Source organism: Anopheles maculipalpis, chromosome 3RL, assembly GCF_943734695.1.
Source record: "Anopheles maculipalpis chromosome 3RL, idAnoMacuDA_375_x, whole genome shotgun sequence".
Taxonomy (NCBI): Eukaryota; Metazoa; Arthropoda; class Insecta; order Diptera; family Culicidae; genus Anopheles; species Anopheles maculipalpis.
This window is the reverse complement of record NC_064872.1, coordinates 4,182,456-4,207,986: the sequence shown is the minus strand read 5'-3', so window position 1 is coordinate 4,207,986 and position 25,531 is coordinate 4,182,456. Positions and strand designations below refer to the sequence as shown.

At 43.6% G+C, this 25,531-nt stretch overlaps 3 protein-coding genes across 3 annotated transcripts in view; 2 read left to right on the top strand and 1 right to left on the bottom strand.

Annotated features, from left to right (window-relative positions):
- The window catches only part of LOC126564216 (uncharacterized), a 444,146-nt gene that overhangs the window by 397,603 nt on the left and 21,012 nt on the right, over nucleotides 1-25,531 (top strand). The gene's annotated exons all lie outside the window — the stretch shown is intronic.
- Nucleotides 15,758-16,210, top strand: LOC126566016 (uncharacterized). The gene is made up of 2 exons (XM_050223215.1): nucleotides 15,758-15,796; nucleotides 15,887-16,210. The coding sequence occupies exons 1-2, from the start codon at nucleotides 15,758-15,760 to the stop codon at nucleotides 16,208-16,210; spliced, it is 363 nt and encodes a 120-aa protein (XP_050079172.1).
- Nucleotides 21,005-21,443, bottom strand: LOC126566015 (uncharacterized). The gene is made up of 2 exons (XM_050223214.1): nucleotides 21,429-21,443; nucleotides 21,005-21,352 (listed from the first exon to the last, which is right to left on the bottom strand). The coding sequence occupies exons 1-2, from the start codon at nucleotides 21,441-21,443 to the stop codon at nucleotides 21,005-21,007; spliced, it is 363 nt and encodes a 120-aa protein (XP_050079171.1).

Here is a 25,531-nt window from a genome sequence, read left to right as displayed (position 1 = left end):
GTATCAAGTCAAGTCAAAGCTTGGATTAAATAAATATTAAAAATAATTCGACGAATGATTTCTTCAGTACTGTAAGTCTCTTACAGGACAAAACGTCACAGCGCCTGTCTACCAGTCCACGAATCGAGAAACCACGAATTTAATCGTTACGGTTATCGATTCCGATCGGAAATTGGTACAGGGCGCACTCACTGCAACTGCAGCTCTCAATTTACATTCGTCGTCTTGTGACTTGCGAAGACCGGTAGGAGGTAGGAGGCAGATCATACCATCATAGAATACTATAGGATATGTGCAAGAAGCGCGAAACGATACGGACGCTGGCCTGGACTCTCACATTTTCGGGAAACTACCACCCTTTTGGCGTTAGAAATACCCGAAAACCCATCGAACGTTCGATTGCGCAACGAGGGAAACCCCTTCCTTCCTAACCATCCTGCGGATCGGGTCACGCGATCGTCCATTCCTGGTGCAACAAAATGTGCTCATCTCTCTAGAGCACACCACCGACACGGGCAAATTGTTGAAGCGAATGAAAAAGCCGGAAAATTCACCTGACACGCCGCGTTTCACGTACTCCACAGCTTCAGCTGGAAAAGTCTGTCGTCTCAAGCTCTCCCGATCGGGATTCACTTTTTGCCCAGGTGCTCGCAGACCTCGGCAGACAAGCGTATCCACACACACACACACACACACACACCAGCCACATATTCCTGAACAGAAGGACACAACACGCGCAACTATCTGGACAGCAAGGGATGCCAGGGGTCAATAAATTTCCATTCGATTTTTGCCTGATTGGATCGGTGGTTGGTCGGTCGGTCCTGAAGTCGGTCGGAAGGGAACAATTTTACACCACATAAAAACAAGAACCAGCGAAAACGTTCTCGGAGTGCTAGTCACTTGGCCTCACCGATGTGCGACAGTGCGACAAGGTAGAGGTGAGTTTATTGATTGGAGAGTATTGGCGATATGGTAGCGTAGGAATTCTTTCTCTACTAGTGCAGAGAGCAAGCGTTAGAAAAGCCCCAAACCGAATAACATCTCCACGGTACGGCATCATCGAGGCAAAATGATATATTACGCATTTATGCACCAAAACGCGTCATCCATGGACACACGGCTTGTATCGTTTCTGCCAACGACGACGACAACTGCTGCTGCTGATGCTGCTGCTGCTGCTCGACGACCACCAGCACAGCCTACTAGTCTCCAAAAACAAAGATAACGACTTGCGGTACCGGACCGAAAAGGGTTTTCGGTGGAATGTGCGCGTCTGCTTTTTTCTTTGTTGGAGCGTTGCAATTGCACATCGATGTGCACACAATACAAATGCCACAAACCCTCCCCCGAACATGTGCAAGCGCCAACAACAGCAAAAAAGGACGACAGGACGAGTAGGGGATATAAAACAATCAAACGACCCCAACCTGGTGTGCATACAGACCGAGAGAAATGCTTCTAACACACACACACCACGATCGATAGGAAAAATGTCAACTATTCCTAGTCACAACCACTCCAGGGCCTGACCGTTTGTCCATGGAGAGATAGTGGCGGCCAGAGAAGGTACGTGCGTGTGTTCCAATTTCGAAAAATCCCGCCCTAGCGTCCTCTGTTTCACTTTCACGGACGATGTTTTGCATGCATTTTTGCAACATGAATGCATTTTGTATGTGATGCAATATTTGTTTTAATTTTTGTTTTGTGCACTACTCTACTGCAACGGGTTTGGGATATTGATGGGCGAAGAGATGAGAGTTTGCCGTTTGGTGGAGCATTAGTAAGGATTTCAATAATTAAAGCACTCCTAACTTGTTGGTAAATAATTTATGCATCCTCAACATCATTCATGGTAGTAAATAAATACAGCGGACAACAGCAGATGAATACAGCAGAGGGAGACTCAGTTCTTGACAAGGTTGAGTGGATAATGTAGAACAATATTTAGAAAATCTGGTGTACATTATCACCTTTGGGCGATTGTAGATAGAGGCGACTCGATGGTGAAGCGAAAACGGCACCTGTCTTCACACGACAGGACCGAGGTTCAGATCCCATCCGGACCTACCTAACCCAACCGCCCTAGACAAGGTTTCTTCTTTTCTTGACGACCTTTTAACGTCACGCCGGCGAACTCTGGGCGAATGACTTATGTTTTAAAAATAATGCTCCATTTAATAAGGATTTTTTTTTTCTTACTCAAATGCCCCCAACAAACAATGATGCCACACAGCTGGTACCATAAAACCCAACTGTTGGTTTTCGTGAGTTGGCGATAGGAGCGTGACTATGAGGCTCCAACATCTGCTGGAAAGAAGCTCAATGATCCCCACCCAGATGTCCACTAAAGAATCGCCGTAGCATTTGACGTGCCTTATGGGAATTGGTGGCAATAGCTAAACATATCTTTGCCCAGTTTTACAGGTGAGATCAGAAAGCAATACTGAGATGGACTGTCTATAACAGCAAAAAAGTCACAATAGAAAACTTACAACTTCAAACGATAAGGAAAGTTCGGGATGTAGAAAAGAAAACCCAATAATCGACTTTGCTCACGACAAACAGAATCCAAAAACCAGACCCCGACCAACGTAGCAAACGCTTCCTTGCGAGACTAACGACCGCCGGGGACAGTAATAAAAACACCAATGTCACCGTCCAACTGCCAGCACAGCAAAAGATGCTCGTCCCATTTATTGGCGAATACAGATAGATGGCATCATATGCACCAACACCACCGAAACGGGTGCCCGAAAGCAAGGCAAGAAACACATCCCCAACAGTTACTCCGGTAACGGCCATTTCCCACGGATGGTCGGAAAATTCCAACATGGCTTCCACCACTCGCGTGTGTGTGGAAGAAAAAGCCCCAAAACGGTGGAGGCGGCCCGGATCGTCCGGACGTGACGGACATAAATTAAATTTATTACTTAGCAATTTTCGGGAGCCTGCGTTTACCGATTCGAGCTGAGCGGCAAGGGAATAAAAACAAAAAAACAACAACCCCGAACCGAAAAACAAACTCGGTCGTCCATGCGCCCCTGTTGTCCTTTTTGACTAACGATTTACTAGCTACTGTACGGTTGTACGAGCTGTGGGGGGAAGTGAAAAACAACGCTCCCAACGAACCAAACCAACACTAAAAACATGCGGCGCACAAAAGGACATTCAACATGGGGCCTGGTCTGGTCCTTGGAGTAGAGCTTTTCGGTTTGACTTTTTTCTTCTGTCCAGAAACAAACAGAAGCCCAGTTGGGAGCGTGTTATATATGTATATGTGTGTGTATGCATAGCATAGGAAAGTTATTCCCCACTATACCCTTCGCTTTTGAATGCAGTTCCAGACTAATGCAACGGGAGCTTCCGAGCAAGAAGTAAAGATAGAATGGTCCGACAAAGCTTTGATGCTCTTCCAAAACGCTCGGTCGATTATTTTCAACAAAACCCAGCTGTTGCGGCTAAAAGCAATCCCCATTAGGAATTATGAATACTTGCAGCAGCAGCTGCAAATTACCGGCTCGATCCATGCACACAACAAATCTTTGCCCTTTTATGTAGAAGAGATTCATCCAGATTCTTGTTCGTAATTCTAAGTAGAGGAAATATTTGTTTTAATGCTTATGAAGTACCATGATTAATTTAGAATAAATAATCATTTTAAGTTGAATAATTCAGCTTAGCTATGAGTCGATTTCTTGCAGTCATTGGAACTATGTAAAGTAGATGATCTCAATGTAGGAATTTGGGTCACAAATGACTTAATACTTTTGAGAGTCGATTACCTCTTGTTTATTCTTCAATTCTATGCGTTTCTTTTTTTTTACTACAATATTTTTGGGCAAGATACTATATCTACTATATCTACTATTATATCTTTGCTTGGAATTAAAAATTACAATTAGACTCCTGACTCCTTGACGGTAATTGGATAGTCAAGTCCACACAAGTGATTCGACAAAAAAAACAGTATCGCTTCCGAATGACTCTACCAACTTTGATCTGACTCCAAAAGCTCTCTGATCTGACTCTCTGGACGGCTCCGATGGCTCCATCGACTTCAACGGCTTCGGTTCCAGCTGCCGGCTAGAGGCTCAGGACGATTCCGACGATTCCTACAGCTCCGGACGGCTCCAAACGATACCGGACGACTCCAAACGGCTCCGGACGGCACCCGACGGCTCAGGATGGTTCCAGGCGGATCCGTGGTTTTGATTTAACCGGAATCGGAGCCGGAGTTACGTTTTTCGGAAACGGTTCGTAGCCCTGGGTGCGGTTCCGAGTACCCATCACTAGTCCAGACACTACGGGAAACGGTCCGGGATGGGATTTGAACCCCGGTCTTGCCGCGTGAATATCAGCACTGTTGTCGCCCTAACACCGGACCGCCTGAAAAATGTGTGCCTCTTATGCTTATTGATTCATTCTTCTGAGAATCAAATCCCTTTTGACCGAGATTCAAATATTCTTAATTATATTAAGCATTGAATCTTCGATGAGTATTCAATATTGGTTGAATAGTTCATAGAGGGTTTGAGTCAAATCGTTAACAAAAGTAAAGACCAAAGACAAAAGCTCTTCAAGCACCAATTAGTCATTCCTTCGTTGCCATGGAAACATTACTGAATAATTTTCCACAACCGAAAGCATACTGGTACACCTTCTCCTGGTATAGTAGATCGATCACGGATTTTCACTTGCCGTGGAAAAAGAAAAGTGTTTCGGTGTTTTTTGAGGGGCAAAATAGAAACAAAAATGGCTCTTCCTCTTCAGCGTTGTGCGTGCGATTTTTACGCAGTTTCCTGCAAACGATATGCAAATGCTGAATATCACATCGGGATGGAGCTGGAAAACCAGCAAACCAGAACCGTAGAAAACCCAGAAACAACTCCTACGAAGGTGCGTCGGAGGGAAGATAATTATTTGCCACAAACATTAGATAAACTCAAGTTAAGGGTTTCGAAAAGGAGGAAAAGGCAAGAGATGTGCCAATCAAAACATGCGTTCAAAATTAGTGAACCGAAAAGAAGGAGAAAGGCGTAAGGGAGACCGGTGCAGAAGCGAAAGATGCGCAGCTCCGGCCTGATGGCACGGTTTTAATCATGTTTTACCCTTGCCAATGTGAAAAATGACCGAATGGAGAAGGTAGGAGAAAGGAAGTGTGTGGTGGTGACGCGAAAACGTGACATAAACCCCTTGCATACATTTCTGCTGTATTCGAATCACCCCTCCTCTCGCTCTCCTTCTTATACGCCCTCTCATCAACGACCGCAACGTTTTCCGTATCAACCGAGTGTATCTTCGCCAATCGCCATCATCGTAGTAGTATGTGCTACGGGAAAAACACGCAAACTAGATTGATTGACATTTGCCACCAGTTTTCCCAACCGGTATTATACACAGTCCCACTCCATGTTCGTAATTTTAAACACAAATTTTGCTACATTCGGGAAGAAAGATTTCTTATGGAATTAACGTACGATTGTCAGCTTTTTGGACAGCATGATATAAAATGGAAACATTCAATTTGGACGAAAAACATTCAGAAAATTACATCCTCCAAGTGAGTGTGTGATTTTTCTCACCTTCCAGACAAGAAATTGCGGGAAAATTGAGCTACATTTTTCCCTCGGTGCAATTTTATTCACCATACCATACCGAGAATCCACCCCCAAAAGCCCCAGCACCCGCGTTTGCAGCTGTTCCGTTCAATCCACACTCTCATCTCCACACGCGGGTGCACTTTATGCAAATTCCGCTTATAAAAACCTCCCTCTCGATGAAGAAGCAATACACGGCGGCGGTTGCTCATCATCACCATCTTTAGCCGAGATGGACAGTGGGCTTAAGGAGAAGGGAGGGTGTGTGTGAAGGTGGCGCTGGCACACAGTTGTGGAGCGGTGAGCGAAACCGGCCGAACCGAACGATCGAACCACCCCCCCGGGGGCCGTCAGTGGTGGAGAACCCGTACAGCGATAGCACACAGCGACGAGCGTTCAATAATGTTTCTCTGTAGCTGAAGGTAGCTATGCGTTTGTGTTGGTTGGTCGTGAATCGTGAAACGATACACGCAGAAGGTTCATCATCAAACATTGGGATGGTCCTCCCCCCAGGAGGAGGAGACGCACAGAGGAGGCGCGGATGGAACGGACCGACCAGCGCATCGTCGCATGATGTGCCAATGTTCGCATAAACCATCGGATTTTGTCCAAAAACGCTCTCACTTTGCTTTGCTGTGCACAAATACACTCGGCCCAGGCATTTAGTTGGGGTCAGAAGATGAGCCTCCGGGCACGACTACACGGTGAAGGGAAAATTGTTTGGAAATGTGTAGCATTATCCCGTACACAGGGGGTGGAATAAGACGGGATGCATCCCTCACATCGCTCCAAGAAATTATCTAATAAGAAAAGGTAGATATCATGCTAGATATTATGTAGAATTACGAGGCTGACTTCTTGTAAACTGCAAATAACATTCATCTATGCCTATTTTGCAAGGCATTCCCTTTGGAATATTTGTACAATGTCGTCTAAAGAGTTCATGCGTCCATGCGTCGCAAAGTGCCAGGCATTCGCGCACCAAAACCACACAGGGTCACAATCGAAGAAGGGCATATCTCGTGGGGCCATCGACCAGCGAGCGATATACAAAAGACAAAAAGCTACAATATCCGACACCTTCTTCTTCGGTCTGCTTTCCCACTGTGCCGCACCACTCTCGAGGGTGGGGGAGAATGGGGGCTCGTTGACTCATTCGTGCCCTATTTGGCCGCCACGAGTTGGCGCAATAATGACCACACAACACAGCAGCACAGTATGAAGCCTGTTCGCTTTCCTATCCAGTGAGTGCGGGCCCATTTTGTTCGTTACGAAACATCCACGTCCGGTCACTCGAGTCACGCAAAGGAATCGTCACCACTAAATCACACTAGGGCCCAGAATCCAACACCCCGAATAAACGGGTATTGATCCGAAACTGTCTTCTGATGTTTTCCAGTGGTATTTGAACTTCAAAATTCACCCTCAAGAGCTGCTAGGCTTTAGGTTTCTTATTAGAAGGAAGACCTAAAGCTTTTGCAGCGCCATTTCACCCCGTTTTGCCATTAAATTGTTTTGCATGTTGGTGAACCGATTACAAAAATTCACTCCAAAGCATAACACACCTCCCAAAGAGGAGTTGATCCATGTCAGGGGAGAGAGAGAGAGAGAGTTTTGAGTGCGCACAACACAACATCGAGGTGAAGTTTGTTCTGCGACGCGCTAAAACAACAAAAACGGTGTTATGGTTGGGGAGGGGGAGGAGAAGCCGATAGTGGTGAATGGGTGAAATAGTGCGGGCGGCGCCTTTTACCTTTTTGCCGATTCAAGTCCACGCCACAGTCGCTAAGCGAGTGTGTGTGTTTGTGTGTGAGGGGATGTCTTCTGTAGCGGAAGCCCAACCGGACCCCGAAGCGGGATGAATGGGACGGAAAGCGCAATGAAACGCAGCACACGAGCAACAAAAAAACATGCTATTGCCAAGAAAACAACGTTCGAGAAAAAAAGGGCGGCATACGAAGGGATGACACACAGTGTGGATTGAGGTTTGGGGGAAAGAGGACACCCAGGCACGGGAAGATGAAAATGAGACTGCCGAGAATGTGAGCATTTAATCGCAGCAATCACCGCGGAAGAAGCGAGAGCGACCAGTCACGTGTAAGTAAGACAGCGATGGCGAAACAAAAAAAAAGGTAGCGGAAGATGTATCGCGCCTTCCACCATCAGAGAGGTTCGATTGCGTTTAGGCAAAAGAAACGGCTCTCAAAAGAAGAGCAAAAACAAAAAGGAAACAAAGCAGACACACAGGGTGCTTTTCGCGGTACAGGGTGGCAAACAGCTCATCATACCCCTGTGTTTGTGTGTTTGTGTGGAAAATGAATGATTTATTTTTATTTTATTTTTTCCTACCTTCACTGTACACCGCGCACGCCACACACCTGCGCATCTACCTTCGGATTTTTGCCTTGCATCCATCAACCATGGACGACAACTGATGATGATGGTGACGCTTGATACTCACGCCCTGCAGAATGTCACCCGCAATCATCATCTCAAGCACCGAAATCTATCAAAGCAAGCAAGTAATGCATTGATTTCGTTGCCTGGTTACCTGTATTGTATGCGATTTTTACGCAGATCAACGTAGGCTGGGTGGCAAAAGCAAAAAGCGCAGTAAAGGTGAACTTGCTAGAGAGTGCTCTCAAGACTCAAACCATCGTTTGCGTTGTATTTTTATGGTTAATTAAGTATCTTCGGACATCAAGAAAATCCCATACACAGTAGCCAATAGTCACAACACTTTGCAAGATTGCGATATCAGTTTGTTTTGGGAATGTCCAGCGCGATAGTATCAATTTATGCACTTATTGACGTATCAACGATAGCATCGGCAGGTAAGCTCTTGGATTAATTGTAGCGGATCCGCGGATTACTAACAAGACGGTTTTGTTTGGGTTCAATTCCCATTCAGAATGAGATTGATATGCCCCTTTTGTCCAATGACTGTGAATTATCATCCAGCTATAATTGTATAAGGGTTGTATAATTGGACAGTTCAGTAGAGATTAACTAGACACCAGGACATAGACCAAGATATCGCTCCTCTCTCCCCCAAAAGTTTTGCAGTGCAAATGCAAAAAAAAAATTGCAAAAACAAAAGAAAAAGAAGCAGCTACGACGGGGTTCATGCATAATATAACCAGCTAAAGCGTCGGGGAAGGGGAGTAACATTAAATCTAATTGTTTGTTAGTTAGTTTATTGAGACTTGGGTCCACATCACCATCAATCGTGACAAAATACACGCACACACACACATACTGACTGTGTTAAGCGCATCTTCGTTTATAGCCGCCAGGTTCAAGGACTCAGTTGATGGCAGTGTTGAAGAAGGGTTCAAAAGCGACTAAACAAGAGATTTGATAGAATTTTGCATCATAAAAAAACACTGCATAAGTTTAATGAGAAAAATTACTCACCTTCATTTATTATTGTCATTATTGTAGTAGTACAGCACCAGCAGGGGGGAGAGTAACTAACAATCACTCTTCTGAAGAAAGATAGTGTTTTCGTTGTTTTGTTTGTAAACAATTTTTCTGTTTGCGAACGAAGCAGCACACCACCGAATCACTAGACCACAAAACACACCAACTCGCTCGTGTTTTTTTGTTTTTTTTTTTTTCCTCTTCTCAAACTACATAATTTTAATAAATCCCGAAAATCCCCAAATATTCTTCACTAGTCAAACGATTTTTAATTGCGATTTTGTTTCTTCTTCCTTCTTTTCTCCCTTTTTGCTACCCTTCGGACACCGAATGTGGATGTCCCGCATACACTCGCATACAGCGAGCGGTTTTGTATGGCGATAATCTACGCACACTTGCGCATCGCGCCCGGTTCGCTTCGAAACACAAAGAAAAGGTGGCCCTTTTGCCGGCCTTCCAAAGCACACACACACACGCATACACCACACGCAATAACGTTAACACGCTGGTACGCACACTCCGGCACATAGGCACGCAACACGCAACATAAGTTGTTTGCATCCAACTACCTACATGTCCGTCTAGTTGGCGTTGCCATGCTTTTTCTTTTTGGTTTCTTTTGTTTTAGCAACAAACACAAAAATAGAGTTAAAAATAGCATTTCCCTCTGTCACGGGTGCGGGCGCCCTTGCGCCTCCTGTCTCGTCGAATCATGTCCGCGGTGGGTCCGCGATGTGCTTCTTGGCTTATGCTTGATGCAAAACGTTTTTGCATACACTTCCACCACGGTCATGGACGGTGCTTCCATGGACAGTCGATCTTCTCTCACTCTTTCACACACACACACACTGTATCTTTCTATCTCATATCGTGTGCGTGGAATTCAATTTTGTCACACAAAAAGAAACATAAATGGTGCGTATATGTCGGAGACACACGCACACACTGTAAGATTGGACTCACCACTGTATGCCGCATCAAATCTTACCTTTTGTCACTGTTCTAGTCAAAACGACGAACTTAAGAAGACACACGCTCAATCACTCATAGAAACGCACATTCACGGTGGTTGTGCGTGAGAAGATTTATGCACACACTTCTTCTTCTCTGCGCTCTGCCTAACCCACACGCACTCGCTTTTGGTCTCTCCTGCTAAACCGTACGGACAAACCGCCAGAGAGAGAATACACCTTTGTCTGGCGTCATCGCGTCGTCGAGTGAACAGTTTGCAGGAAAATACACATTAAGCTTAACGTTTACTTTAGGTGGTTCGTTTCTTTGCAGCATAGCGACGAACGATGCATTATTATTTTCCGGCGGTATAACAGTGCGGAGCAAAGTTCAACTTGGATGAAGTAGAACAATTCCGGTGACTGAATTTGTGGCTACGGAACTATCTCACAAAGATAGAGTTTTATGGATTTTATTTTCAATCATGTAATGGAATTTTACATTCAGTTAGAGTCTTTAAAGTGAGGCGCTATTCAACAACCAACGCCCCGACAGAAGCCAGTACGATGGAAACTCAAAAAAAAAAAAAAAAACAAATGAAACCCTAAACTCCTATCCGGGTAAAATCCGGCTCAAATTAGTTCCCGATGGACCGAAAGTGGAATATAATTAAACACTAAACATTAAACAACTTCCCCTTTGTCTTCGTTGTTTCCGTGATGTTCGAATATCCACTGGGTTCGAAATAGCCTATTCAGTACGCTCGGTTCCACTCTCGTTGAAGAAGTGACATGACCTTCATTGGCGCCTTGGAGAATCTGCTCCGTTTCTCATGTCCAATCCTTGTCCGGATGTCAAGTTGACCCATTGACACTGGCGTGTGCAGCCCAGCAATTCTGCCCCAAAAGCAGGGTGTATTGCCTCTCTTCCACAAGGATTTGCTTCCTCGTACATCTTCCTCCAGTAAAACGACATGCGTTCCAGCATACGCCGACAAACCTGTCTCTACGTTGACTAGGATACGATTATCGCATTTTGGTGCTCGGAGTAAAGAAGACTCTCGAGAGAACTAAAGGCTTCGGTAAAACTTTCCGAGCTTAGTTTTACAATTCGATTATCAGCACGTCATCACCATATGCTACATAAATACTGACTTAATAATTCCCCATTAGCTTTTTCCCATTTGTTGGTTCTTATATGCCTCTGTTCTTGTTCACCAACTAATGGTTGCTCTGCTCAATGGTTGACTCTTAATCCTACAACGTAAACTTTACTAACTTTACAAACAACAGAAACTGCAATACTGGCTACAATATCACAACATCTAGCAATTGTTAGCTTTTTACGCTTTCGATAGGTCTCGGATCGTATAACTCCAGTCGTCTCTTTTATTTCGTACTTCTTTTTCTCTCCTCTTGTGCACGAAAAGACTACCTAACAACCAATCAGCCTAGGATGCACAGCACGATGGAATCCATTACGCACATTTATGCTGCTTTAAGGTTGTGTTCAGAGCCGAACGATGTTCAAGAAATTCAAAGCCTCTCTACAAATAAAAGAAAAAAAAAATGGGCAAAACAAGCAAATTCGTGTACTTTACGTCTTCCTTTCTAATTTATGCAGCGCACTATCAAAGATACCGGAAAATTTGTCACACTGTGCAATAAAGCCATAAAAAACCCTTTCCCTTTTTCAATAGCAGCATCTGGAGCCAATTGTTAACTTTCCAATTTGCTTCTCACACATCTCGTTCCGGATGTCCTGCTTTCCAGATAGAGTCCTAAAACTGTGATCATTAATTTAGCGAGAATCGTTGCGTTTTGGGAATAATTTTCTATCAATGCATCGTGTCATTTATGCTCCGACAAAATAAGACTTCGATATCGGTTGATTCGCGTTGAACGCCGATGACAAAAACAGTCGAGAAAATGCATCGTGCAAGATCAGATCGTGCTGATTATACTAGCTATAGGCCGGCTCACCTGGGGGCGGCCCGGTGGTGTAGGCGACAGCGGCGCCGGTCTTCAAACGGCAGGACCGGGGTTCAAATTCCATCCGGACGGTCACCCCGTAGTGAGGACTGACTAACTACCCAACTACGTGGTTATCATCTATCTGCAGTGTAGAAAGTCATTTCGATGGCTGGCATGACCTTAGAGGTTATTGAGCCAAGAAGAAGATGAAGAAGAATGCTGGCTCAGCCTTTACAACATCATTTTATTCCTCGAGACAACCCAACACATTAATTGGGAACCTGACACGAGACTAATACGAACATTTCGCTAAACAGTTTGCTTTTAACACGGACTACACTCGACGATCGTCAGCCAACGCGCGTCGCTCAGTAAGAAGCGCGGGTTTGAGTGAACAAGGTTGCGCACACCTCCACAAGAACCGTATAGCCGTGCCAGATAGCCGTGCCAGTATAGTCTGCATACGACAGGACTAGTATTGGGTCGTGAGGGAAAGAGCTACCTCCATCGCTCCGCAAACCTAACCGAGCGCGCTCATTACGCTCCATAAGAAAATAACTTTGCTCATCACGCAGCAAAAAACCATTCTCGGCGAAGCGCTTGTTTGTGTTAATCACCTACACTTTGGTATTTTTTAGTTCCAACCATACTATCCAAAATACCACAGGCACAATTGTCCTATTGGATTAGCGGAGATCTGGCGATGGCGATGATGCTGAGTCCTGGTGGAATGTCCAAAATCTGCCGCCAAATTTTTTACGTCCCTTAAGTCTTTAGAGTTTGCTCTAAAATATTTTCACGATAGATTTGTGCATTTATTTTAACCCCAATGTCGATGAATACGAATGGAGAGCAACCATCGGCGGTTATGGCTGCCCACACCATTACCATGGCCGGCTTTTGAGTTCTGGAATTTTGTGAGTTTTATTACTTTTTGTGCATCGATCATATCTTGCATTTTTCGCAATTGTAAAGGCTTTAGTTCAAGCCCATTTTTGAAAATTTGCTAAGCGATATATCGCGATATGTTTCCACTTCCTTGACGTAAGGCTACGCTACCAGTATTCACGGTAGCGAGCGATCGCACGAGACACGAAAAGATTTATTAACTTCCTGGGGGCTTCCAGCCAAATATAAAGCAACTGCGCAATCACACTTGAACTTCATCACGAATAATTTCAACAATAAATTACTTTGATGCGCTTATAAACAATATAATAAGCTTTCGCTGGAAGAAAATTTGCAGCTATCAGACGAGTGGTTCATTAATAACCGCAGCTTGAATTTGTTTGTAGCTTTTACTACACTAGACAGGGCAGGAATTAAAAAAAAACCCATGTGAGCCGTGTTCTCTTTTAGTGACTGTCCGCTAGTAGACTGTGTGCGTCTCGATTCATACCATACCGCGCATTTTCACACACACGCACACACCACTAAAGCTGCATAGGTCTCTGCCGTCAACCACCACCAATATGAATTAATATAGACCCAACAGGGGTGTCTGTTGCTTGGCGCGTGTTGAACGTCGTCTTTGCGTTACCAACCCGGTTCGAGCACAGTAGCAATCCAGGCTCCACACGGTAAAGAACAATTTTGTGTTCTCGCTTGTCCCAGTCATCAGTGTTTTAACATCCAGTGTAAGGCTTATCATTCACCATGGCATTATCATTCACCATGGATCAGCTCGAATCGATGTTCAGCGTACGTTTTTAGTGGTGTACGATTTTCGTTTTTGAAACACATATTAACATCGGTTATGCTCTTTTTTTTTTTTTTTTGTTTTTTTGTTCTTCAACACAACCAACAGGAACCCTTTAGCGATCCGGCACTGGACTATGCAGAAGCAATATATTCATCGATCGAACTGCACTACGAACTACTGCGCCGAGTACCGGTAACATATTTATTGACAAATTTTCACCAAGGCTTCCGGGCAAAATTACTGAACGTGCTGGAACAGTACAGTATGCTGCGGTCGTTTATACTTCGCAATGACCTGGAAGTGTTCGGCGTGTACAGGCATCTGATCGAGATGGAAGAGATTTGGCTGTATGAATTAGCGATGTGGTTATGGTTGAGTATTAATGCTAATGATGTGATTGATATTTCATGGGAGTTGGTGTTTAATGAACCAGATCACTTCGGTGGCTAGTAAGAAGAAAATTGTAACAAATTCAGTTATGCTGCTGAGGTGCTTCAGAGGCTTCGTGGTAGTTAAGGTGTGCGCACGAGGTGTAATAGGAAGAAAATTATACCAAATTCGGTTGTGATATATGATTTAAAGGATGTTAATGTTTCAAACATCCTTATATCATCCTTTCGGAATTACTGTCAATTTTAATCACCTCATCATTCTACATTTCAACCAAGAATGCCCGGGTTAAGGCAAAAAAAAACAGGGAAGAAGTGTTTATCTAGTTTATATACATAGTCATCACATGTAATGTTGACAGTACGGCGCAAGCCGTCATACTTAAAATAAATAAAAGTAAAACAAATCAGTCTACATTAGTTAAATGGAGTTCTAAACAAACCCGGTGGTACGGTTCCGTTCCGTTTTTGTGGATCGTACGACATCCAACGATTAATCGTTCCAAAACCCTTCCGCTCATATGATTTACGCTTCAAATATCGTTCCAACGTGTATTCCATTGACGTCACTGGCAAAAATAAATAAGCGCGCTTTATACGACCGACCAATCCCGGCTCAGGAGTTCCTTCGTTTTCCACAGCAACTTAACCTGTCTCGCTGGCAGCGCACAAACACACAAAAATTCCTAATTAAACATTGAATTTGACAGCGTGGCGTCGGGTTCGGGGAGTTAGGCAAATTCAGTCTCGAGAGTAGTGAAGTCGCATTCGCTGCTGCGGGATAGAGCTTGTCGATCATCCTTTGATCGGACGTAGACTAGATTGAGCTTGGAATGTCATTGCTGGACTGCACTGGAGAACATGGTACGCAGACAAATAAATGTTCGTGCTGTCTTTACGATATTTGTTTGTTTCAGTCGAGACCAAACCATAAAGGTCAACAATAGAACGGCCACATCACCACAATGGCCGGAATTCGGATGTAACCAACCACCATCATCACCAATAGTCACAAGCAATTTCCATAAGGTTTGGTTTCCATTTTCCATAGTCATAGCAATTTCCAATAAGGATGCATTCAAACGGCGCATGTACAAAATGAAGGAACACAATATCATAAATACTCCACGTGTATCAAAATCCCTTGTCGAAATGCGCATGTGTGTGCGGCGTCGGGAGACTTCAATGATCAACCACTAACTTTTGGGTGCATTGGCGTCAGTGACATCGATTGTACGGCAACAAACATACCCAAGCCGCTGGCGATGTGCATAATCGTCCAGTGATCGTTTCCTCCTTGGAATCTGTCGTAAGCCACAAAGGTCAACCGTTGCCAAATTACATCCGGCTCGGTTGGGATGAATACTTTTATTGCACCATATCCGATGGCGAGTTAATCGAACTTGCACAAAGACATTGAATCATTCTTGAATTCAATCTTCAAGCTGCATTATTCATCTTGTAGGTGTGTATGTGAGGGTGGGGCACTATAGAATACAGTGCTATTACCGGCTAAGCATTGATGACGTGTCCAATCGGGACCACTTGCGCACATTGGTTGCATCTCGAGCGGGTTTGCAGTTCAGTGCTAGACGCGGCACATTGCTGACTCACGTGCAGCAAGCACCACAAGTGACTGCCAACGATCGTCGTGCGTTCTCCGTGTCTCTGGAGTTGGAAAAAGGTTTGTTTATACGCAGTGCATTTGAAGACGGAATAATGATCCTCACCAAAGCACAACTCGAACGGTTGTACAGTGTAAGTGCAGTTTCGGTTGCTTTCGTCTATTGCATTTCTTTTGTGTGTGATTTAATTTCTGTTTTTGTGCATCGAAACCGTACCAAACAGGACCCGTTCGGCGAGTATGCCCTACGGTACGCGGTAAGCGTACACGCAAGCATCGCCGTATACGACAATCTGCTGCAAAACGTTCCGATCGTATATTATGGGCATACATTCGACAAACATTTCCTGCAACAAGCCTTCCAAGTTACTGAGCAACATCTTGCGCTGCAAAAGATTATACTTCGCGATCAACTGGATGTGGTCGATGTGCACAACCGTGTGATCGAGCAAGAATCCATCAGTAAGAGGCTGAACGGTACTATGGTTGCGTTGATGGTTGGGTTGGAAATTCCCATCGATTTGAGTGTTAGGAAATTTGAAGCGTGAAATGATGTGGGGGATGAGCAGAAGGATTAAGGTAGGATAAGAATACGGAAAAATATGTATATCACTCTGGTGGTTGGGTTAGAAAAATATGTGACAATGTTTGGGAAATAAAGCGTTCCTTTAGAAGGAATCGAAAACGTAAGACAGACCGTGTGAATAAATTTTGAGGATTGGCGGTTTAATGCCATTTTAAAATAACTCAATCATTTATATTTTCGACTGTTAGGTAAAGTTAGGAATTCTGCTTTGTGTCGAGTAAGTTGCCAATTTGCTTCTAGCAATTAAAAAATTCAGAATGAAAGTGATTCTACTTTAACTTCCATCGTCAATAGTTGCTATTATGCTGCAATAGTATCGAACGAAAAGGCGGGAATGCTCTCTTGGTGTCTTGATGACTTATTATGTTCGGGACTCTCCCAATGCCCAATGTTCCAATGGCCAAATAAATACTTATGGGAAGATCTGAAGATCTGTCGTAGCCTCATGAATGTTCTGGGCCCCAAGCATCTGCTTAGTTTCTTCCTGGTTTCAACACTAGTTTCCAGTTTTAGAATCATAACACTCAAGGCACTCATGACCACACATCCAACATATAGGAAGTTATACTAACATCCACCCCTGTCCCCAAGTACCTCTCGAGTTTCTCGTGGTAGTTAAGTTTATCGTCTCGTGGACCCCCAGCCAGTTCCGACAGTCTCATTTTGCCTTGTGTTTAGTCATGATGCATCAACCCGTCCAAGAGGTCTCTGCACATGAACTCAAGATTGGAAATGCGGTCCTGTAAGATACACTCTCTGTAAGAGCAAAGTAATAACCAGTATCTGGCCAGCGTTGTCACTTTTGCAGCATCGATTTCCCTTCTCTCGCTGGGAAAATTGCCAGTGCGCTTCCCGGGACGGGAGTTGGGGATTGAAAGGGATCCTCCTTTCCTTATGATTGGCAAAATTTGCTATGGAAGATTTAAGCGTGTCCTAGTTTATCTCAACTAATATTGCAAAGCTTTCTCTCGCTGTTTTCCGTCTACCAAATCAATCAAACAGTGAAACACCGCACACATAGCAACAAACACAATCAACCTTTATTGCGGCATCATCTCAGCCAGCCGAACATACGTACATCCGCACAGCATTGATTAAAAACAACCAACCATATCCTCGTATTCAAACATGTCTCCAAATTGATCCACGGCCATCAAATAAAGCAGCATATAGACTGGTCCGCCCACCAGTGAAACCATGGCCCGGAATAACTCCATCAACTCGATCCAATCGTCGCGCAGTTGCTCTAGGTAGTCGTAGTACTTGTTCACTTCCGGTCCAAACAGTGCCAACGCTAGGTCCATCAAATTGAGCACGCTCTGTAGCTGATGCCACACAACGAACTTATACTCCGTCCTGATATTACATACAGGATGTTGCAGGCAGTGCATGACCCTCTCGATAAACGAGCAAATATCCAACATCACCACTTCCTGCCGAAAGAAGAACCCACGCTGTTGTATGTCAACTCCGTACGATGGCGCTGCTGTTTTGTTTCTCTCGTTTTTGCAGGACACACTTACCATATATTCTTCGTATTTGGTGCACATGTTTTAATCTGCTTGAAACTCCTGTGTGACCTGGTCTGAGCTCGGTAACGATCTGCTCTAGTTTGCACCAGTTCCATTGAACAACAACTGTGTGCAAAATTTTTGCCATCCTTCGTACTTATGAAGCAGTGTTAGTGCCTTGTACGATCGCGACGAGACACACGCCGCATACACATTTAGCACGCGTGTCATTTTTTCGCGGAACGTCGTTGCGTGAGTATATGTGAACGTGCATGTGTATTCTTCTAGGAGGTGTGCTAGTTGGAACGATCATTTATGCGTGTGTGTGATCGGTACTGAGACGGTGATATCATCCCCTAAATATATATGTATGTATGTGCGTTCCCTTTTTTCCCCGATTTTACAAGCTATTATGACGTTTATGTCGGATTTTATTTTCCAATGACGTTATGCCCAATTCGAGTGTTCGGAAGAAAAGGTCTCAAATATCACACATCCGTATTATGGGACATTTAAAAGCTAGTTTAGATAAAGCGATTGTAATATCTTTTGGTAGTGAGGGCGTACATACTTGCAATTTATAGAATGCCTAGACTAATTTGTTTTGCACCTTTACGCGTAAAAAGAAAATCTTTAAATTGATTTTAAATATGTTTTCGTCGATTTTTTTCAATTGATACCCCGTAAAATTTGTTGGATGATGTATATTATCTGAATGATTTGCCTCTTGCCTTGCGATTCGCCCAAGCAGAAGTTCTCTACAATGGAAAATGCAAAATCCTTTATAAAAAGTATGTTTGGCGCTTGCTACGCCACCGCAGCCGTAAGGTGGTTACCGCTTTGGAAGCATAAAATAAGTAGAAGAAGAATTTTAAAAATTCTCAACTAAATTTTATTAGTTGCACTACAAATAGCCTCATCTTTCGTGATATTTTCGTACTAGTATGACGAGCAGATCGGAAGTTATTTGCTTTCCGGAAAAATGAAAATTCCCATGTAAAATTTATGGCCTACACGGGTAGGAGACTGTAGAATAACACCAACGCTTCAACTAATCCCCCCCCCCCCCTCCCTGATGTGCAGGGACACAAGGTTTAGTCAATTGCCTCCATTACGCGGATGGTAAACGAGTTGACACGTGACCAGATGATTCATGTGGCGATAGTAATTATTTTCTTTTTACAATTTAAATCGTCATCCCCTCATAGTTGGGATAAGCATGAATCATTGATCATTTAAGTTTCCTGTCTCTAAATAAATTTGTTCGTATGATTAAACAGTTCTTCAAACTACTGCCCTACCACCTAATGGGAAATTTGCAATGAATGCATCTCGCTTATAGCTGCTATCGATACGAACCGATGAACGATGCAGCCTGGCAGCCTTGAACGGAAAATAAATGGTGAGTCTGCCGTTCGCTGGACAATTCTGCTGGCCCATCAAATAAAAGTACACACATCCACACAAATCTACTATCCGTAGCAAATCGATCTGCAACCGTCTTTATCATCGGGAAGGGCGTCGTGAAACATGGGGCTCCACCTTCTCCTTCTGCTCCCCTCTTCCTTCTCGGACTCCAATTCCTTTCACTTCATTTGCGGCGGCTCTCTACAGCCTTCATCGATCTGTGCAAGCCGTGCATGACACTGTATGACCGTTTGACCTTTTGAGTAGATCATAAGCGTACAAAATTCCTGATGCCTGATGTTCGTCATCTTAGTCACGTATCTTTTGTAGAAGCATAGCCGAGTCCAAGCATGCCCTTCGGCGGGTTAGTTTTTAATGTGAAAGACTTCAAAACTATTTGAGTGGGTTGGCTGTATGTTCGACAGTCGCAACACTGCTCATCACAATGCATCTCCGGATGGAGCAAGAGATCATAGGGCAGAAGCGCAACTTCCAGTGAAATTCGCAAACTGCATTAGTCATCCGTTCAAAGCTGAGCTAGCGTCATATGTTGGTGCATAAAAATAAATTATATAAAATCTATTCGACATTGCAATGTGCTGGGTGATATTGAATGAGTGTGTCTATCCCCCAATTTGCAGCTGGTTTACATGAAGTGTAAGAAATTCTTGAATGGAGCAGTATGATTGTAGAGACGATGAGGACCATCGCCATATTCGAATCTTTCAAAATTATTTGAGGTAAATGATCGGCAGCTCCAATGGTTCCAAGGGTGTGAGGCTCCAAAATCTAAAACGGAAAAGGGAGGGAGGGAGCGCAGTAGAAGCTTGCGAGTAAGCGAGATATGCTAGCAAGCGGAGGAAAGAAAAGAAGAATAGTGAGACGTTGCAAGTTAGCATTTGCACAAGGCAACGCATTCTGGAGAAGAGTTTGTAACGTGTAAAAGTGAAGGAAGGGAGTACAAGGTGGTAACAGAGGGTTGCCAGACTTTTGGATGTTTGCGAACCGGTTTTCCCCCTTCCTTTCCTCTACAGCAGACAGCAAATCGCACGTTGACGGGGCGTAGTCTGCAAATATCACATTGAGAATAAGCGAGATATGGTGGTAGGAAAGTGAAGGAGAGAAAAGAAAACTAATGAGACGATACAAGTTACATGCATACGGCACAAAGTGGTTGGAAAAGGGATTGTAACGTGGGATGAAGGGAGCGCACATTCCAATAAGTGGGGATGAGTTGTCAAATTGCTTTGATCTCTGATCGGTCGTAAAACCTCTTACAGGCGAAGCGTAAATTTAAGCGCAAATTATTATTATATTACCGATTTGGAGTAAACAACGCTCAGCAGAAAGTTCACATTCCCATTGTAATTTGATGGCAAACTGATCTGAATGCAAACTTCCACTGTACGATTGCAAAGTTCCAGAAAAAGTTTGCAATATTTCACTCAGGGACTGTAAAATTTAACCGCTTCATCTGATTTTTTCAAATCTTCTAGCGTGCATTCAAACCGTGAGTTGTACACTTTTTCGTGCCCGGCGTCAGCTAGCAGCAGCCATTTGTAATTCAAGAGCAAACAGAGGGTGAACCGATTGTGAATGGTCGAAAGATGCCGTGAAACGTGCGCACACGCTCTCACACACAAATGTTTAAGCCACCTTGAATCATTGGTAGCGTGACTCATGGCAACATGGCGGCAGTTAAAATGTTACCCCCCCATTTTATAACCGCGACCACGCGGTTTCTTCTTTTACTTGATTCTAAAGACTTTGTGTCTCGCAGCTTAGTGCAGTGCAATGCGTAAAGTTTAAAAATTCATGCGATACAAGAAAGTACTTTATTAATCATCATCATCAATCCATTTTTGCGCATAATAATATTCCGATCGCTGAATCACATCCTCCAGAAACTTCTTGCTCGATTCCCACACTTCTGTACGATCTTCCAGTGGTTTCAGCAGTGCCTTCAACTCCGGACGACCATCGTTCGCGACCAGCGTGTTCAGATTTGCCCAGGTTTCCGTCACGAAATTCATATTGGTCCGCATGAACGACCATGACGCTCGCCTCAGATACAGCAACGGGGAATTATAATTGTTCCAAGTGTAGTAGTAGCGAGACATCCATGAAATGTGTGTGTAAACGAGCTTCACTTCGCTCATAACGTGACGATACAGAGGATCCTGTAACTGTGAGCAACACGATGTTAAGTTGATGCTAGGGAATCTATACCAAGGGAGGAAAAATAGCTTTTGCTTTACTTACCATACTGTCGGCCATTCTGGTAGAGTGAAAATGCTACAAGCAGTCGTTAAAATCCTGAAGCAATAAGCACACGATCAGTCTGTGATTCTACGTCACTTCGTCTTTATCGGTAGCTAAGATCGAGACAAACGATCACGAGTTTAGTTGAAGCCCTTACGTGTTTTTTTTTGTTCATAAGGGACGGCCAGGCCGTATTGCTGCCCTTAAGTGGTTTATAGAGGTCCAAATTTAGCGCAGAACCTCTCGCCTGAAGAAGCACCCCAGATCTGGCTTGAAGAATAGAAGCAAAATAACGTTATCAGTACTACACTTGGAATCTGTCAAGCGTTTCAAAAATTAGGAGGAGCCAATTCATATAGGGTAAGCTGGATTGTATTATGAACAGTGGAAATAAGGGGTTGAAAAAGCACTAGCTGTTAATGCATATTTTGTATGAAGATAATGATTTTTGCTTGTCTGTTCATGCTTCAAAAAAGATAAAGAACTATAATTTTGTGTAATTTATTGTTCATTTAAGAAGTTACGGATTTACCTAACATTACATTCAAATATACGGAACGTTTTGGCTTAGAACAGACACATGGATGTTCTTTATGGATCGTGTTATAACAAACACAGGTAGAAAAACAGGGTGCGTATTACTTTGCTCTACTTTTTTACTGATTTTTAAGATATTTTTTTACAAATTATTGTTTCTTTTCAAGCTCATGTAATAAAATTGCATCTTATTTCGTATAACGTGATTTCAGTGCGTTTATAACCTGTGTTTGAAAATCATTCACGGTGAAGCGTTCGTTAAAGCATTCTTGACAGTGATTCTTGATGAATCAAATTAATTAAATTAAGCGAAAATTGCACACAAGTTTATAATTTCTACTCAAATTTATTTTTACACGAAGTACACTTTTCCATACTAACATTTGCATTTTCAGTGCATTTTTTATAACAACAAAAATGAACTGAAAATTCAAATCCATGCGAAACGTTGCAACAGCATGACAGCTGTCAATGTTCGCTGTCGGCTGTCACTGTTCGGTGAGCTTTTCTTGCCGCCTGCATTTGCTCCCTTCGGGTGTTGCGGTGCCGTCGGTCACCAGAAGGAAAATTGAAGTTGCCGCACACGCGTCCATCTCTTTCCAATGTCTGTTTCGTTTTCGCTCGCAATATCCAAACGGTACGATAACAATAAACACACGTTCTAACTTTTCCGCATCTTTCATCGCTCTGGGTGTGAATCTGCTAACAGTGTAATTAAGTGGTGGTTGTGTACGACCGTAAGTGTGCTTTATCCAGTCCCCCGTCCAAGAAGCGAAACGGTTGCACATTCATCAGGAAAAATCGTGTGAAAAACGAAAGTGTGCTTGTGTGATTTTGTGTTGCAAGCAGCAATCATTCGCTCATCATTGCTGAGGTTCTTCTGTACAGGGAAGCACCAAGCCTCTGACAACGATTAATAACACATCGGGCGGAAAATACAAAGTTTTCCATCTACCTACCGAAAACCCGGCCAAACGAACGAGATCCGTCTGTTACTTCGGGTAAGCATTTTATCCGGTCACATGTATTCAATAAAACGCGAGACATTAACCAAACCTCTCACCCACGGGTCTCATGTCTTCTTGTTCTTGCGGTTCTTGTGCAGGGTATGGCCCACCCCCGCCACATGTTGCTCGGATGTTTTTGGTAGTAGGCGAGAGAGATTTTGGTCTTCTTTTTCTAATTTTGCCACACACACACACACACACACACCAAATTTATGCCCTCACCGTCCAGACAAGTCGTAGAATCATCCGATCATAGTTTGCTTCGGTAGAGAAAAGATAAAACAAGAGAATCGTATCGAAACACACGCAAACGCGCGTAGGCCATGATATGTTGCTATGTTGCCGGTTTTTTTTTTCTTATGTGTGTATTGCTTTCTGCTCATCAGATGACTCACGTGTGCTGTGTGGATGAGAGCGAAAGAAAGACAGAGAGGGAGCGATTGGACGAAAAGAAGAAAATTGTGTTAAAACATAGCAATTGGGGTTGGGTAGGGATTATGTTTTAGAAACTATTCCCCAGAAAAACACTTTCAAGTATGCAAATTATGTTGGAGATTTATTTTACCAATTATTTATCAAGATTAGAAACGAATAATGCGAACCGGGAGGAAGTCAGCACAACTGCTTCCCGCAAGAGCAACATTGCGAAATTGTATGAAGATAATCGGCAAGGCAGGCAATACTACGAAAATGACCCGACCCGGAGAAGGAGGCCCATGTGGAAGCAGTTTTCCAAAAAAAAAAAAAAACGCGCCCCTATAGCAAACGGTAGCTTTCTCTCACATTTGATCGGGTTGTTTATGGGTGTGCTGTTTGAATGTAACTGATTACACATTCCGCGCACATTGCAGGGTCCCGACCGGTCTTTCTATTGACAGCGTAAATGCGGGACAGCCGCGCGTTAAAGTTCAGGAAAATCATCCGATCGGCAGCCAAAGCGCAAACAAAAATGTGGAAGGAGAAGAGACACAAAAATGTGCCAACCGGGGACACGTGAACGACGCTACAAGTGGTTGCGGTTCGTCGGTAAAAATACGGCCCCCGGGGAGGTCCACCCCAAGTATGGTTGATGAATGTTTGAACAAAACGTACGACACACGTTGACCCCCTGGTTTATTTTACTTGGATTCATTCCATTTTAGAACTACTTCAAACTTTATCAGCATTAACGCACGTAGCACTGTGAGCGATTTTTGCCTTCTGGTGTGTGTTGTGTCGAGGTTGTGCGTAGCCATCCTCAACGCCCGTGCTTCAAGAGGGCCGGGTTAGTTCGCGAGCAAGGGAAGTGCGGACATTAATTAAACACTCTAGTAAAAATTAAAATGTCGCGTAATGTAACACTGCCAACACAGCACGTGTTGGTGCACACCTTAGTGTGCTTAACCGTTGACAATGATTCATACTGTACAACGAGAGAAGATGCCACACGGGAAGCGTTCAAAACGATCGGATGATCATGATGAACACAGTTGACGGATTTGTATTTCCCCACCCTGCTGTTAGGGAAAAAGATTGTGGAATTGATTGGGTTCAATTTGTTGGAATTTAGTCGGTCAATAGGCGCCCTTCGAATAGTATGATTTGATACAAGCTTTCGCATACAGTCGTGGTGTGGACTATTTTTATCTCACCACCCCCCGTCCCGATTCGATGCGATCGATAAGCCATTGAACTGTGGGAATGTGGATTACTGGAGCATTAAGTTCTTATCTAAAATTCTTGTCTAGGCGACAAACATATGATGATGTGTATGGTGCACGCTACGGTAGAATTATGCAGTCTTTTGATGGAGTTTATTTATAGAAGTCAACTAAAGTCGTCTCCGTTTTATGGACCTCTAGATGACCGCCATCGTCGGAGTCTTGGAGTGTCTTGACTAATGACTGGCTGTCCTTGACTTCTAATATAAGCTTAGCTGCAAGGACTATTCTTCGTTAGAAGGCACCAACAGCCAACATTCATGACGAGAGTCAAGCCATCTCTTCCTAAGTATCCTCGTATTTCATCCCTAACACGCTTTGAAATATTTGTGTAATTATTTATCAGATTCCGCCATCCGACGTCTGACATTTTGCCTTCGCTTTGGAGGATCTCCTCAAAAAAGCCGAATAAATGTTGGACCCTTTAATGGCTGATTGCTACTCGAATATTACGCCAAAATTCCCCAGCATATAGCGAATATGTTTTCCATTTTTATGTACTAGATCTTAATATTGTGACTTCCTGATAAACCCACCCAAACTCTCGCGTTGGGACACATAAATTGTTGTGGGTGAGGCGAAAATAATCTTCAAAATCCGTGGAATGTTTGGTGCTACCAGGAGACCTTCGTGTATTGTGAACTTTTTCTACCAATAACTTTAAAAATACCTTTAAAAACCTTAAAATACCTCTAAAGCGAGTTAATCAATAAAGAAAGAAGTTGTTTTGTTCATTATGAAGGTGAACAGACACATCGCTCATCAAAATTACCGGCCCAGATCAGTAATTTCCGTGCAAGGTTTAACGATTACGAAAAAAGGGAGGAAAAAACTGCTACCACAAGCACGATTTGTAAAT

Excerpts from the sequence above, each read along its gene's own strand:
- LOC126566016 (XM_050223215.1), top strand. The coding sequence starts at position 15,758 with ATGATCCTCACCAAAGCACAACTCGAACGGTTGTACAGT. Across the intron at positions 15,797-15,886 it reads AACTCGAACGGTTGTACAGT|GACCCGTTCGGCGAGTATGC; the intron begins GTAAGTGCAGTT and ends CGTACCAAACAG.